At 39.9% G+C, this 14,865-nt stretch overlaps 1 protein-coding gene across 2 annotated transcripts in view; it reads left to right on the forward strand.

Annotated features, from left to right (window-relative positions):
- The window catches only part of LOC137284536 (glutamate receptor ionotropic, NMDA 2B-like), a 104,350-nt gene that overhangs the window by 48,848 nt on the left and 40,637 nt on the right, over nt 1–14,865 (forward strand). For both annotated transcript variants that reach the window (XM_067816379.1, XM_067816378.1), the window contains exons 3-5: nt 6,943–7,154; nt 9,857–9,973; nt 12,737–12,876. In XM_067816379.1, the coding sequence (XP_067672480.1) occupies nt 6,943–7,154; nt 9,857–9,973; nt 12,737–12,876 (469 nt within the window). The remainder of the gene's footprint in view (nt 1–6,942; nt 7,155–9,856; nt 9,974–12,736; nt 12,877–14,865) is intronic.

Raw genomic sequence — 14,865 nt, forward strand, 5'->3', positions numbered from 1 at the left:
TCCCACGTGTTGCCTTTCAAGATTTTGTTACAAATTACAGATGGAACCGCCGCCATTTAACTGGAATAATGTGGCATAAAACTAAACTCGCTCACCCGATACGTTAATAAAAGTAAAAATAGTTGTTTTGGAGCTCACAAGGCCAGAATCAAATCAAAACGATCCGGGACGACCCTGCAATGTACCAATCTTGCACAACAAAGGGGCACATCTCTACACATAAATTCCGGCGCCCAACGTGATCGTGCCCTCTGTTCATAATTTGATCCCTGCAATATTAATAAATGTTGATTACAGTCCGGGAGCGTTAAGCCTGATTACGCAGTATTTTAGTTAAAAATATTAATACATATACTGAAGTGTGAACCATCTGGCACACGTAATAACTGCATATCAGACGAATGTTATATCAGAACACCTTTTATTTTAATAATATCACAACTACATATACTAATCGAACACAATATAAACAACGAAATATGAATTGCGAAATACAGTAACTGTTTCATATAATGCATAATGCAACAAAGTGCAGTTTTTCCCTGAACTTTTATAGTTAATGCACGGGGACGCTTACGTCTATATATGGGGTAGATATTATATCATTATATAGCATATTTCATTTTCTTTAGCATATTTTAAAATCTTTACCGACTATTCATCTGGTGCTGAACACAAACTGGAAAGCGACGATGTCGGTGACAATCCTCGTTCAGGGCTAACTTACGTGCTGTTCTATCGACGTGTCTGCCATCTGCGTTAAGAAGCATGTTACCAAGAAAATAAATCATGATAAATAGTTAGACGATTACAGATAGACGATTTGAGTTCAGGTTACATATCTGATTGTTGTTGTTTTCATTAAATCTGAGATCATCGTATGCCATATGGGGCAATGTGAAAGTCGCATTTCCGTTGAAGCTGTCTTGTCAACTGATTCACTGTGGGATTGTGGACATGAGCTCAAATAGAGACGTTGTTGTGTCTCTGTTTAAATGTGAATCCACCTTAGATGTTTTTTCCCGTCGCATGTTAGCCAACTGAAGCCACCGATATTTGGGAAAAGGGTACTACATGGTTTGTAGCACTGTAGGGGATGTGCCATGCACGTGCCATGCATCCTGAAGTCCCACGAGGTACCAAGGGAACGATTGATGACGAAAACGGAGACTAGAATGGCGTAGTGAGATCAATATAGTGTGACCTGGTGCAAAAAAGTGCACATATCTTTATCGCCTAATAATGTACTGTTGGTGCCTTTGCTCTTTTAGAATAGCATCTTAAAAATGTTATTTTAGCAAGGTTGCAGAAAACTTCTGAGTTTTAGGTTCAGAGAACACAATCAGGCTCAAATTATCTTACGGAACTCTTCCTACTGAGCGTAGGAGGAAATAGAACGGTGAAAAGATGGACAATCTGAAATTCAAAATGACACCAGGTGGTCGCTAAAGGGATAATCTGTATTTGTGGCACCCACACCTTCTCATGCATACACATTGGCATTGGACATTGCCTTTAGACAATATGAAACCTGAATGCTGCTATTTTGTCCTGTTCTGAATCGTGGTGTATTTGTCGTGAAAGAATATTATTGTGTGTTAAAGCCTTGTAGACTTGCACACGTGTCTAAAGCAATAATTAATAGTTTTAATAATAATTCTAATAAAATATGAATAACAGAATGACGGCCTCTCCACTTATCTAGACTTGCCGCATAGTAAATTTATTATAATCCATAGACTTAGCATTCAGTAGTTTGTGTGAGGTTAGGTTTACACCGCTTATAACAGTATTCCAGCAAAAATAACGGTGGGGGACACAAGGAATTGGCTTCACACATTATGCTTGTGTGGGGAATCAAACCCGGGTTTTCGGCGTGACGAGCAAAAACTTCAACTCAATAGGCTTTGGCGCGGTTGATGAATGCTAATAGATGAACATTTTACAGAGTCTGTAATGTATCCAAGCACTTGTGCATCTTCAGAGCTTAAAGGCTTATTAACGTTAACTTAACCTACCTTTAAGACGCTAGGTTAACAATCGTATGACCTATCCCACAGGGTACCCATTCACTGCTGGGTGAACAGAAGCAGGTTTAAACAAACACACTTGCCTAAGGTGTGACCACACGTGCCACGTGTGCTTCTTGTTGGGCTTGGCTGATTTGTGACCAGGGTGACGTTGTAAAAAGCGACATGGCAACCCACTACGTAGATATAAGGTACTATGTTATAAAATGTTCAAAGTCCAAAACAGTTTGAAAGCGCTCTTAACGCTAGGTGATCGTAACTCCCATACAAACACACAGACCTACGACTAGCGGCACCATAAGGCCTCTGTACAAGACCACACGGCACCACTCGTTACTGAACCGTGTTGCAAGGCTCGAATCTTTTGTCATTTCTCTCATAGTGCGCTATCAGCAGGGATCATCGTTCATTATGTTTATAACCTGATTCCCTGGCTCAGATTCAAGCTCAAGGTCGCCTTGTTTCAGCTGTTGACACCAAACAGGCAATGTTGTCTTCTTCCAAACAAGAAAAACACCGCTAACGTCTCTCGACGTTCATTATGTTAAGATACGATAGGGTAGCTTAGTGGTTATGGTGTTTGCTCGTCACGTTGAAGACCTGTGTTCGATTCCCTACATCGCTACAATGTGTGAAGGTCATTGCTGCAGTCCCCCGCTGTGATATTGCTGGAACATAGCTGAAAGCTGCGTAAAACGTAACTCACTACAATCCGGTAATGAAGCATTCCAAACATTCATATCCAAAACACATTTCAGGGGTCACCAGACCATTCACCCGTGACCTTGACATTCAAATTCCATCAATACACCGCAACAAAAGATTTTATTATCTCGCAAATCACGACAGGCCATCGGCTTGCCTTGAATACTTGCCACCTCCCTGCAGATGTTCCAGCCGAAGTGTCGATGATGACCACGTTTTCGTCACCGCCGCTGGCTCCGGTGTTGACGTGCGAGGGATACTAGCGTTTATTGCCGGATTTTTTTCCATCACAATTCCATTTCCAATTTTTATTGTTAGATTAACTTGACTATGGCACACGTTCGAGACATCGGATTGGAGATGAATGGGCCGATAATGCCCAAGTCTGATTGTAATGTGACTTATAGACGCTACGACATGCCTCTGAACTACCTCCATTCCTGGCGTTTACGCCGTAATATGCCTTAAAGCACATTCAGCACGGGAGAAACTGCAATATCAGCTTGATTAACTGACATCACTACAGCTTCTTCATTAGTAAAGCAATTGAGTAACACTGTAAACTATCCGAATAAATGCATCCACATTACTAGAATGTGGCGGAGTCATTGTAGAACGCATTATTAAAGTAATTCGATTACTTTGCCAGTCGCATCCGGGTTAGATGCGATTCGTTTCATGTTCAACACTCGGAGTCAATGTCTGCACACATCTAAACGCCATGTCGACATATATGTTTTGTTCAACGTTTTTCACCATTTAATCAAACATGCATAATTATTACAGTATACCATTCTCATAAAAATGGAGGAAAATGGAATCCTGCTGCCACACACAAGTCGGATGTTGTTTTCTTTATTGAAAATGTTCTGCTTGATTAACATTACATTTCAATGTCAGTAGCTCATGGATGTATTTTTGCATAGAAATGAACGAATATTGATGCTAGAGGTATTCAAATATATCTACCGTGTTCAATTTCTAGTCACAATAAGGAATAGAATGGGTCAAATAATTGTAACATGTGCCAATTATATTTTCACATATCGAGTTCAATATGCAGGTAATTTTTTATGAAATCATTTTTTTTCACTTACCGATTAGTTTACCTCTTAAACAGTGGAATGTCGTAAAAAAAGAACATGGGAATCTATAATTCTCTTTAATTTGACAGTTGTCGGTATTTTTTGTGGTAAATTGTAATACTATGCTAATTTTGATTACATCACTGATTAATCTATTTGCATTTACACTTTGATCTGTTTATTGGTATGTTATAAATATTCGAATGACGTGTCCTTTATTTGTCAGTATTTAATATATTTTGTGTTTGTAATGCGGCAAAGATAGGGCGATCACTTAAATGAAATGTATTTGAATAATTATTGTTTCGGTTCTGATTGTCAGTTTGGTATAGAGCCACGACTGACGATTGAAATCGGGCATGGTGATTCACCTGGTTCAGTGTTCATGATTTGTATTTTTCGTACTATGTCATTTTTTCAAATTGTTATGTTTCATTTAATTATATTTTAAATGCATTTAATCAATTTTATTGATCAGAGTTATGTTTGCTTTTTTAAGGCTCCATCTTTTCACTGAAGTGTCTGGTTTAATCAACACACTCAGAATGTAGGGTTAATGGTGTAACACGTGTTACTGACATCAGCTGTTTACATTATGTTTTATGACCCATGTTGATTGCATATGGCACAGTAAGCCTGCAATCTATATGTTACATAATTCAGCAGCTGAAACTGACATGGTGATCTGTGTCATGTTCTCCATACATTGGGTTTGAAAAACATTGTTTCTTTGCTCCTCTAGTTATGCAGTGTCGTGAAGATCCGGGTTAGAACTGATCTTCAGCAAACCATGCTTGTCGAAAGAGGCAACTAACGGGGTCGGGTGGTCAGGCTAGTGACTTGGTCATCAGTTCCCAATTGCGTACATCGATGTTCACACTGTTAATCACTGGATTGCCTGGTCCATAATTGATTATCTGCTCACATGTGCCTATTCAGCTGGAACTTCTGAGTGCGGCATAAAACTCTCTCTCACACTCTAGGTACACGGGGGCGTTGGGGGTAACCTAGTGGTTAAGAGTAAAGAGTAATAGAGTGAAGCGACTTTTATTATAATTCACTCACACACCTACTCATCTCACGAAAGCAACATGACAAAACCCAAACATTATCCATCTCCCCTTTACACAGACGAAAACTACACGTTTCGATAAAGTGGCTGAAATAATTATCATGTGTCTGAATACAAACATGGAACATCATCATTGTTTAAAGCAACTCGAGTTCACAAAAACAGAAACTAATGATGTACATATGATATAACATTATGTTTTGTCTGTATGAACAACTGTTCTGTAATTTTCCGTCTAAATACACATGCATTTACAAAAATGTCTGTATTAAAAACCTTGTCAAAATTGTAAAGATGAACATGTTTTTCTAGCTACCCATGTATGATGGCCGTCAGTTCCGTTCCAATAAAGATCAGAATACTTTCCGTCTACATTTGCTTTTGGTTTAGGCTGATATACTCGTAGATCCTTAAACTTCCTTAAACTAGTCTGTTTTGATGAACCGATCGCGACTGAAACCGATTCATTCACTGTAAATAACATATGCACACATTGCAATCAAGAACGCATAGGGTGAATAAATAAGAGCTTGTCTTTATAACATACAACCCATTCCACTGTGCGAACCTCGAAGGTCTGCCTATGTAAACCACTGACGCCAGTTTCTGCAATAGCAATACAGTATATGGTTTCCAATAACTGCTTATGGAATAAAGCCGAGGTTATGAATCAGTCATGATATTTTTGTGCAGCTACAAGGCGCTTTGTGGCTGTGCATGATCAACATGTCTGTCATATAAGGTCACATGATTCAAGTTGCTTTTTGTAATATCACTTTTTTAATGGAAATCATATAAGAATTGAGAGTAATCTTGCAAGGATAAAATCGTGCATTTGTACAGCATGAAAATCCTATTCGTAGCATGTTCAGAGTGTTATCATTTGTTTACGATGTGTTTCAAAGCTGAGTCTTCATTTCCTGGTTTGTTAGTCGTGTATGACGAGGTTGTAAGTGTTTTAGACAAGACATTATGATACAATATAAATGATCATAGTAGTAGAGTAGAGATTAGGTCAAGGTCTCTTTTCCTAGTGGAGTACTGCATTCGGAACTCGCCCATAAGGAGAAAGCGGTTCTGTAAGCGAGTCTTCATATCTTCAGGATGGTGCTAGAATGGACAGGACCAAAATGGGGAAACAGTTAGGTTCAGTTGGGGATACTGCCAAAGTCACATCAATGTTATAATACCCGAAACATCACCATTACAGCCTCTTCCGTTTCATGTAGCAACCGTTTGAAACTCACAAGGTGTCTCATTTGATCCATTGGTCATTTCACACCTGATTAAATGATGCTATATTTTGTTTCGTTTGGGGTTTAAGAAAAAACGATAGCTGCTTTGTCTTCTGCATCACGGAGTCTTAGAAGGTTCTGTAGAATCGATTCACGAAAAGAACTCGTACCATGGAGGGCCGTACCATGACACTTTCTTTAGTTATTTGAATTTAGTGTTCATTTATTGTGGCAGAACAGACATGGGCGTATATGTAATCTCTTCAAAGGTAAGACACTCTCAATTCAGGTTCCCTCATTTCTCAAACTGGCATTTTTACGAGATCGGACTGCTTCGAGAAGTGTCGGAGGAAGGAGGATCCTTTATCTGTTTGCTAGGTGGAATAACTACGTAGGTTTGCCGACGAGAAACACGCCACCACAATAAAACCGATAAAGGATTCAACGTAAATTTAATGCTTCCCGAGGAACAAACCAACATGTCTGGTTCCAGTTATTGTATGCAACCATATCCCGTGGGCCTCTTCCATACATTCAGCCATTGTTTTTGCTTGTCGGTATGAACCGTAAAACAACATTCACTCGCCGTGTAAAGCGTGACAACGTTGCATTTTCTTGGCCTCCCGTACATGCCTGTGTTTGTTACGAAGCAATTGCTCTTGCATTTACGATGTACAGGTGGCGTAAATTCGTCGCACTGAAGATCCTTTTTCGATTCCCCAGGCGGGTACACTGTCTTAAATGGAGTTTGTTCAGATTTAATTATTTCTGAAGTAAAACGCGTGTAAAACTCACTCGTGGTATTTTCATTCCAGCCGGTCGACTCTCGTCGACTACAGCTAGCACCGACGCTTCATCATCAGGCGTCGGCCATGTTGGACATGCTCAGAAAATACAACTGGTCCGACTTTACTGTTGTGACCACGCAGACCTTCGGACACTACGACTTCCTGTCCAGCCTGCGTGCGCTCACCCGAGAGAGTCAACAGCAGACGAGGTACACTTCAACGGGGACAAAAACGTTCAAGTGAGTACCCCATGACATTCGTAAGGATTTACTGCTAGTTGGACAACAAAACCAATGAGACCGATTTAGAATCAGTTTTCCTGTCCCAGCAGACAAACCATTGAAAGAAACATCAAGGAAAACCCACAGCCTTATTGAATTTTAATCAATCCTGTGGTAACGTGGGGTTTCATGTCGCATTATTGAGTTGTTACGGTTGCAAATGACGGAATGAATGGAGGTAACAACACTATTTCGGCTTCGCTGAGTAATGATCGCACCACAGGGAAGTTTGATCTAACACGCGGGAGAGGCCCGTTCATCGTACATCGTGCTGTCGGGGGTTTTCTTTTTGCTGTGAGGCATTCGAGAAGTGCAATTTGGACTTTAGGCTTATTTCTTCTATTCCCAAAACCGACAAGTTTACAGTGTTTTAACTTGTTATACATTTTGAGTGTGAGATTTCTATTTGGTTCTTCGAAAAGCTTCACTTGCAGGTTTAATAAGTTTTATTTTATCAAGTAGAGATGTTTGCACATCCTTATTACGAAATCGTGTTTCGTTTGTATTTGTGATTACATTTGGGAGCATGTATTGTTTTTTTTTAATCATTAATCTGAAACACTAAACTGAAAAAAAGGAATGACCTTTTGTGATGTTGATGTAGCCAGTAGTGAGTTCCGACACTATGTAAGTATGCAGTACTTGGGGACGTCATAGTTTGAAAAACGTAGAGGCGTTCCAGTATAACAAGTATGGTTTGATACGCAACGTTACTTTTCATTTCATTTTCTATTAAGTCACATGGATTGACATAAGAGAGAGAGAGAGAGAGTCAGTAGAGAGCACAAGCATAATGCAAAGTACAATGCTTCTGCGAAACCTGTGATAACCTGTGTGAGAGAGAGAGAAGAGAGAGAGAGAGAGAAGAGAGAGAGCATCTTCGCGAGAACTAACAGCGTTCCCTAACCGCTGAAGTGTTGATCCATATGCCAGAAGTTATTTCAAGAGCCTTGGAATGGACAGAGACCCGTCTCTATTTAGCCCGCAAACAGATCGTTAAAATCTCTCCGCCTCATTCTGCCAGAGCAAATTTAAATACCTTAATTACTTGAGAAAACACACAGACGGCTGCTGATTCCCTTAAAATTTAACGTCGAATTTCATCATATTGAACGTGTAAATAAAACACCCGCGCACAGTTTACACCTCTCTAACGCCATGGAGTGAAAACGATCCTTTTTATATTACGATCGATATTAACAACATATCAACGGGATACTTTCATGCGGTCTTTTGATAGTTGAGTAAAGTGTAATCGAATGAACAGATTAACACGGTCATCTGACGATGTTGTCGAAGGTCGTTGACATTTTGCCTTGATTGTGCGTTTATGAGGGCCGACATGAGTACCAAGCTCTTAGCCAATGTTGGAACGGTATGATGTGGCCCCTTGAGATTTAACTATCAGTAAAACTTCCATTTGGTATTGACACAAAGATGATACAGAGGCTAAAATGGAAATGATTTGGACTCTCTTAATGCTTATGAACACTGTTCATATTCCCGTTTTTTTATGTATATCCCAAGGGTCAGATTGCGGTGATGTTGTTTCAAATATCTGAGAACCATCTAACGCATTGGTGGTTATGTCAGAGCATCGCTCTTTGAACCGGTGAATGTGATGTAACTCATTCTGACAGAACTACGTTTACAGAAAGAATATTTGTGCTTGATGGTTGTTGTATCTGGTACTGTTTCTACTGCTTGCACTTAGCAAATTACAACTGTTTGGAGGCGGTTTGTGAATATAAGAGTCTGGACCAGACAATGCAGTGATTGACCATGACATAGAATACAAGCTAAAATTGTCCACATTGCATGTAAACCACTGTAATCGTGTGAATGTGTTTGTGGTAAAGGTGTTTTTGCCTTAGTGAACCATGTATTTATATCTTGTCCCGAGAACATGTCAGAGAGAGATGAACTGTATGTTAAGTATTTGACCTGACAGATGTCAAATGATTTGGTGACTATGGTCAAAAGATGACGACACTGTTATCTCATTGTTCCTTGGTGGGTTTCCAGATTGCACAGAAAGACTTCATTTTGATACCTGTGACCAAATAATGCTACCTGTGGTTGAATTTATCCGTAAATGCATCTATCTGTCTATCTATCTATCTAGCTATCTATCCATCCACCTATCTATCTATCTATCTATCTATCTATCAGCGTAGACCCGGGACGATCCGTGATAGAGTAGGCCTTCAGCAACTCATGTTTGCTAAAGAGGCGACTACGTGATCAGTGAGGCTCGCTGTCTTGATTGACACATGTCATCGGTTCCCAATTGCGCAGATCGATGGTCATGCTATTGATTATTGCAGCTGGATTGTCTGGTTCAGACTCGATTTTTTACAGACATATAGCTGGAATATTGCTGAGTGCGGCGTAACAGTAAATTCACTCACTCACTTAGCTGTCAGCAGATATCGGTCAGTTTTTGTGTGAAACGAAACATACAATGCTTAACATTACCAAACTCTTGATTGATCCATGGATAGCCAAAGCCATAAGTAAATATACAGTTTTAGCGACGTGGTTCTGCGGTTCAGATTTAACCAGGATTTTTTCGGGTGTAGTATCTATCAAAGTCAAATACGCATGTTCGAAATATTGTTATCGTTGTTTATCTTTCCAACATGTGGTTTGTTGTGCAGGTTCACTATCCTCAGCGAACTGTTCATAAATGACGGCAGCAACACTACGGAGGTACGAAAGAGACTAAACACTGTGCTGAATACCCATACGAGAGTCTTCCTTCTTCACGCCAGTAGGTAAGTCAGTGTGTGGTCAGTGGGTGAGGTAGCGTGTGTCATGTGGTCAGTGGGCGAGTCAGAGTGTGTCACGAAGTCAGAAGGTGGGTCAGGGTGTATTGTGGAATAGTGACCCGGGATATGTCAGATGTCAGTAGGTGATTCAGGTCACGCTGTCACGCTGTCACGCTGTATGTCGGTGGTTCCATGTGTTTCACCTGTTCACAGACAGTCACATGATGAGTGGGTTATCAGATGACCCGGGATGTGTCATCAGGTGAGTTGGTGTGCCATGACGATCCACCAGTTCCGTCTGTGTATTAAAGTCCGTCACAAGTTGAGAAGACGAGTCAAAGTGTGTATGTCACATGAGCAGTTGGTGATTTAGGATGTGGTACTTCGGCGCGTGTATCACGTAATCAGAGACTCATTTTATCCCCTAACCACGATAAGGTGCCATGACAGTGTGTCCGTTGACCAGTGTGACAAAACACAGGGTCATGGCACCGAAGAATGGTAACACATGCTCGGTAAACTGACAGATGAACTTTAAGATTGCTTTTGACAGCGACAAGACCAAACTCCACCAGCCCCAAACACAAGAAGCTGGAAAATGTATTATCTATGTTACCAATAAAGCACTTGACACGAAAAAATAAAGAGAAACCGAGAGACAGGACTTGAAAATGATGGAAAACTGTATTCACTCGGAGCTGTCTTAGAGTTGTAGGAATTGGCATAAATTCGACAAAGAGTTAAGGAAGAGGATCCAGAAGTATTTGTTAGTTCCACGATGGAGACCGCGATTTGGCTTGGGAGGCGAAGCGAAGTGAGGTGATAGAAGGAAAGGGGGATCGGGATTGGCGATAGAATTAATCTCCCAGGTTGATAGATAGCTACCCATTACTTACATATCAATCTTTGATCTACTCGGTAAGGAGATATTGGGAAGAGGATATTGGCAAAGACAGAGGGTTGGGAAGTCGGTGTTGGGTGATTTTGAATCGATGGGATTGTTGCGTGGTGATGTACGTATATTGGTTTGCGTTTTGATGGCTTGTGTAGCGTTGTGTTTTGTTTTGTTGACTTTCACAACATACTTTACGTTAAAAAGCGAGTTGCAGTATTACATGGAAACAGTGCGATGGATAAAGTGATATTACAACAGTTATATGGAGGGCGAGAATAGATGAAAGCCTTTTCTGTATAATTTAATGACACATATCTGGAACAGTTTTTTAATACACAGTTGAAAAGCAAAAATAAAACACACACACAACACGATCCTCCTCAGTGATCTGTCCTTATATATAAGTGATGAACCATTTGGAAGAGCTTGTTGTGTATGTTTTAGAAGGTTGTACAATGAAAAGAAAAACAAAGAAGAAACATTAATTTTGATAATTAAACAGCGCGTGATTGTGCGAGAGAGTTAGTTTTGTATGATCGCACTTCTCGATACATGCCAGCAATATCGCAATTGGACACCAGATGTGCTTTAAACATTATACTGAAATCAAACCTGGGTCTTTGCAGTTGCGTTCACGGTACAGGCATTATTTACTAAACAGACTTCGAATAATACCCAAAAGAAATACCAGCGGCCAAATCTGTACCATGTCTGAAACATTCATCAGTTCCATATGCATACAAGTTTCAGTATAAAAAATCATTTACAACTTCAGTGGAACACAAATATCTAACTCTGAGGCACACCAGGATACTTGTATTTTCATGATTTGCACAGGCGTTTTGGAGGGTTTGTTTTGTCTTATTTATTATTTAAACTGTGACGAGAAACTTAAATCATGCACCTAGCCCTTTACAAGATGCTGGAGATGTCCCAATCTTTTAGGAAAGGCCGTAAAAGTGTTATCCAGTAATTATGAAGACTCCCATCCTCCCAAAGTTCTCGTTGGTATCGGAGTAGCCACCGAACGTACCAGGTTACTGAATACGAACATGTAATACCCCCACTGCTGAAGCAGCGGCCACATGTTCATAGACCAGCTGCATGTGTATAAACCACGTGTTCGGAAGGACGGGGACACCATGGTCAAAACACGCAGTGTCGGTGATAATCGCAGGTGCATCATATTATTTGATTTTGATGCTGTGTCTCCATTTGGCCCAGGAGTATACCTCAATGCTGACGAAGCAACAGCACAGTTTATTCAGTGATATCATGTTCCTATTTTACGATATTCACATATCATATTATATACATATACATATAAGCATCCAAGTGGCATAGTTTCTTGACTATTCCATCTGCTTGTATGGAATAGTCAAGTTCTTTGAAAACCGTGTTTTCACATTTTAGAGCGCTGTGTAATAACATATTCTGTGGAATGAAATTCAGTGTTTTCGTTTGTCAATATGTGGTAGTGACTTTTGCTCTTGGCGATGAATACACGAATACTATTAACTCAATCGGAACAATGTGTGAAGCCCTTGTCTGGTGTCCACAGTCCTGATATAGCTGGAATATTGCTGAACCCGCATAAATCCATTCTCTCACTCATATATGTCATAGTCAATATAAATTAACAAGACATGTTACACGAAGCCATATTGGTTGTCATACACATTATACTTCATCGTTTCCCAAATATGATAGGAAAGACAGATGGGATTACATACAGTACCAAACATACATACCTCCCAAATCTGCTTAGTCTGGTATTACTGGAGAGATATCCTATCAACCCATCGTCCAGTGGCATAATTTCTACTGACAGACTAATGCATTATTTGATGGAATATTTCTTTCGTGTTTTGCAGTTCTGAGTCCAAAAACATCCTTGATGTGGCAGCGAGTATTGGATTGACAACGAAAGATTATGTGTGGATTATCACTTCAACAGCTTTATCACTAGGACTCAGAGGCCGTGTGGCATCTAGTTACCCATATGGACTCTTTGGTGAGGCGACTTCATATGTTACTGTTGGCTAGACATTCCAGAAATGCATCCTCGGGGTTTCTTTCACTACAAAAAATACTTGATTTCCTTTCATTTAAGAGTCGCTTTGATTTATATTGTCTTGGCAGACGGGGATCGGGTCGAATAGGTTCACGTGTTCAATGTGTTTCTTTTTTAAATTTTTAAAAGGACAGGAAATATTTTTTCAGTTTTTCTTTCCAAGTAATACAGATGGATTATTGATAATGACTTAACATCACCCGATGTTACTTTCAACATCAACTCCATGTGAACGTACATGTACAAAGTTTTTCAAGACACATAACATCTGCCATGATGGGAAAAGTGGCATACATATGAGGACAACCCAATAGCACTTGTATTGTACACTTGTGTTCCTAGCTCACACAAAACAACACACAGCGGTAAATCGCATTTGGTTCAGTCTGTCTGGGGTTTAATGTCCCTGTTTCAAATACTTCAGCCGCAAATGCAGAATAATTTATATGTTTAGGTTTTAAATAGATATGCAAATGTCTGTATTTGTGATTCTCCTTGTATCCACTTAACCACAATTCCAGACTTTCAACAAAAGGTCTGGGTAATGACAGTCATATTTGACAGTATAGAAAACATTGTTTAATCTTATATAAAGGCAAAAGAGCATGCTACGTATACCGCTGAGACCATCCTAGTGAGGAAAGAAATGACTTCAAAATGGAATGTTATAAAAACAGAAGCATCTCTAATCTCAACGGCGAATTAGAACTGATGTCCGTGGTCTAATGTAGAAGTTGGACTAATCAGTTAAATGCAGTAACACCCTATATTGGTAACACCTACTTGAGATGTCAGTCAAGATTTGAAGAGGTCAGCATACAATTTCGTATTGGCCATACAAGGTATCCACGTGAATATTTGTTAAAAGGCGAAAGGTCTCGATTTTTTTCCCTTGTAATGAAGGAATGAAGGAATCACGGTCAAATATGTCCTGCTTGAAAGTATGGATTTTCGGGTAAATTTTCCTTCAGTCACCAGCTGCTGAACGGATGGTGTAAGTCCAGGTGGGACAATGCAGGTAGCTCAACCACTGTAGGACCCTAGTATGGTGATCAACATATTGTATTGTCTTCGTAAATGAAATAGTTCCTGATTTATGTGCTAGTTGTAGACACACCTACAACTCATCAATACTCTAATTATTCTACAGTTCCTCGATGCCTGATTATTCTGATTACAAAACATATTGTGTATGCAACATTTCTCGTCACAATATGTTTGAAATTTTGTCAGGGTGACTTTGAATTTTAACTCACTCACTCCCATCCGGAAAATGTTTTGGTTTGAATTGCTTTTCAGTAACCCATAATGATTCAGTAACGTCAGAGGCGACAAACGGATCGGGTGGTCAGGCTTGCAGACTTGTTGACACAGTCATGTCATTGTGTCCCGTACTTTGATGCTCATGATGTTGATCACCGGATTGTTAAGTCTAGACTCGATTAGCTGGAATATTGCTGATTGCTGTGTTGAACTAAACGCACTCACTCAATTGACCAGCAAACGTCAACCCAAATGTATTCCGTACCAGCTTTGTAACGAGATGTTGTCTCTGACAAATAATCTGAGCTTGTATCATTTGCTTTGATAAATTTACATCAGAGGAGAGGCTTTTCATTGCAAAATAAAACCAAAGTAATTTCCGCGTTCACACGAGATATCTGCTGTAACAAATGCAATACACATAGCAAAGCATCCATCGGTGCTTTGTTAGTCCACGATACACACAGGCCTATACCAGCTGTATGATCCTTCCTCTAAGCAATCTTGTCTGGACGAGACATTCGTTCTGTTAACATTACAGAGCAATTACCATTGTTGTCAAAGTACCCTGACACTCAACCAGGACCCCTAGCAGGACTACCCTATGTATTTCGTGTTCTCTCACGATCGGTGTTCAGGCACGGTGACTTGGTTGACAACTGTCAT

Source organism: Haliotis asinina, chromosome 5 (genome assembly GCF_037392515.1).
Source record: "Haliotis asinina isolate JCU_RB_2024 chromosome 5, JCU_Hal_asi_v2, whole genome shotgun sequence".
Lineage (NCBI taxonomy): Eukaryota > Metazoa > Mollusca > Gastropoda > Lepetellida > Haliotidae > Haliotis > Haliotis asinina.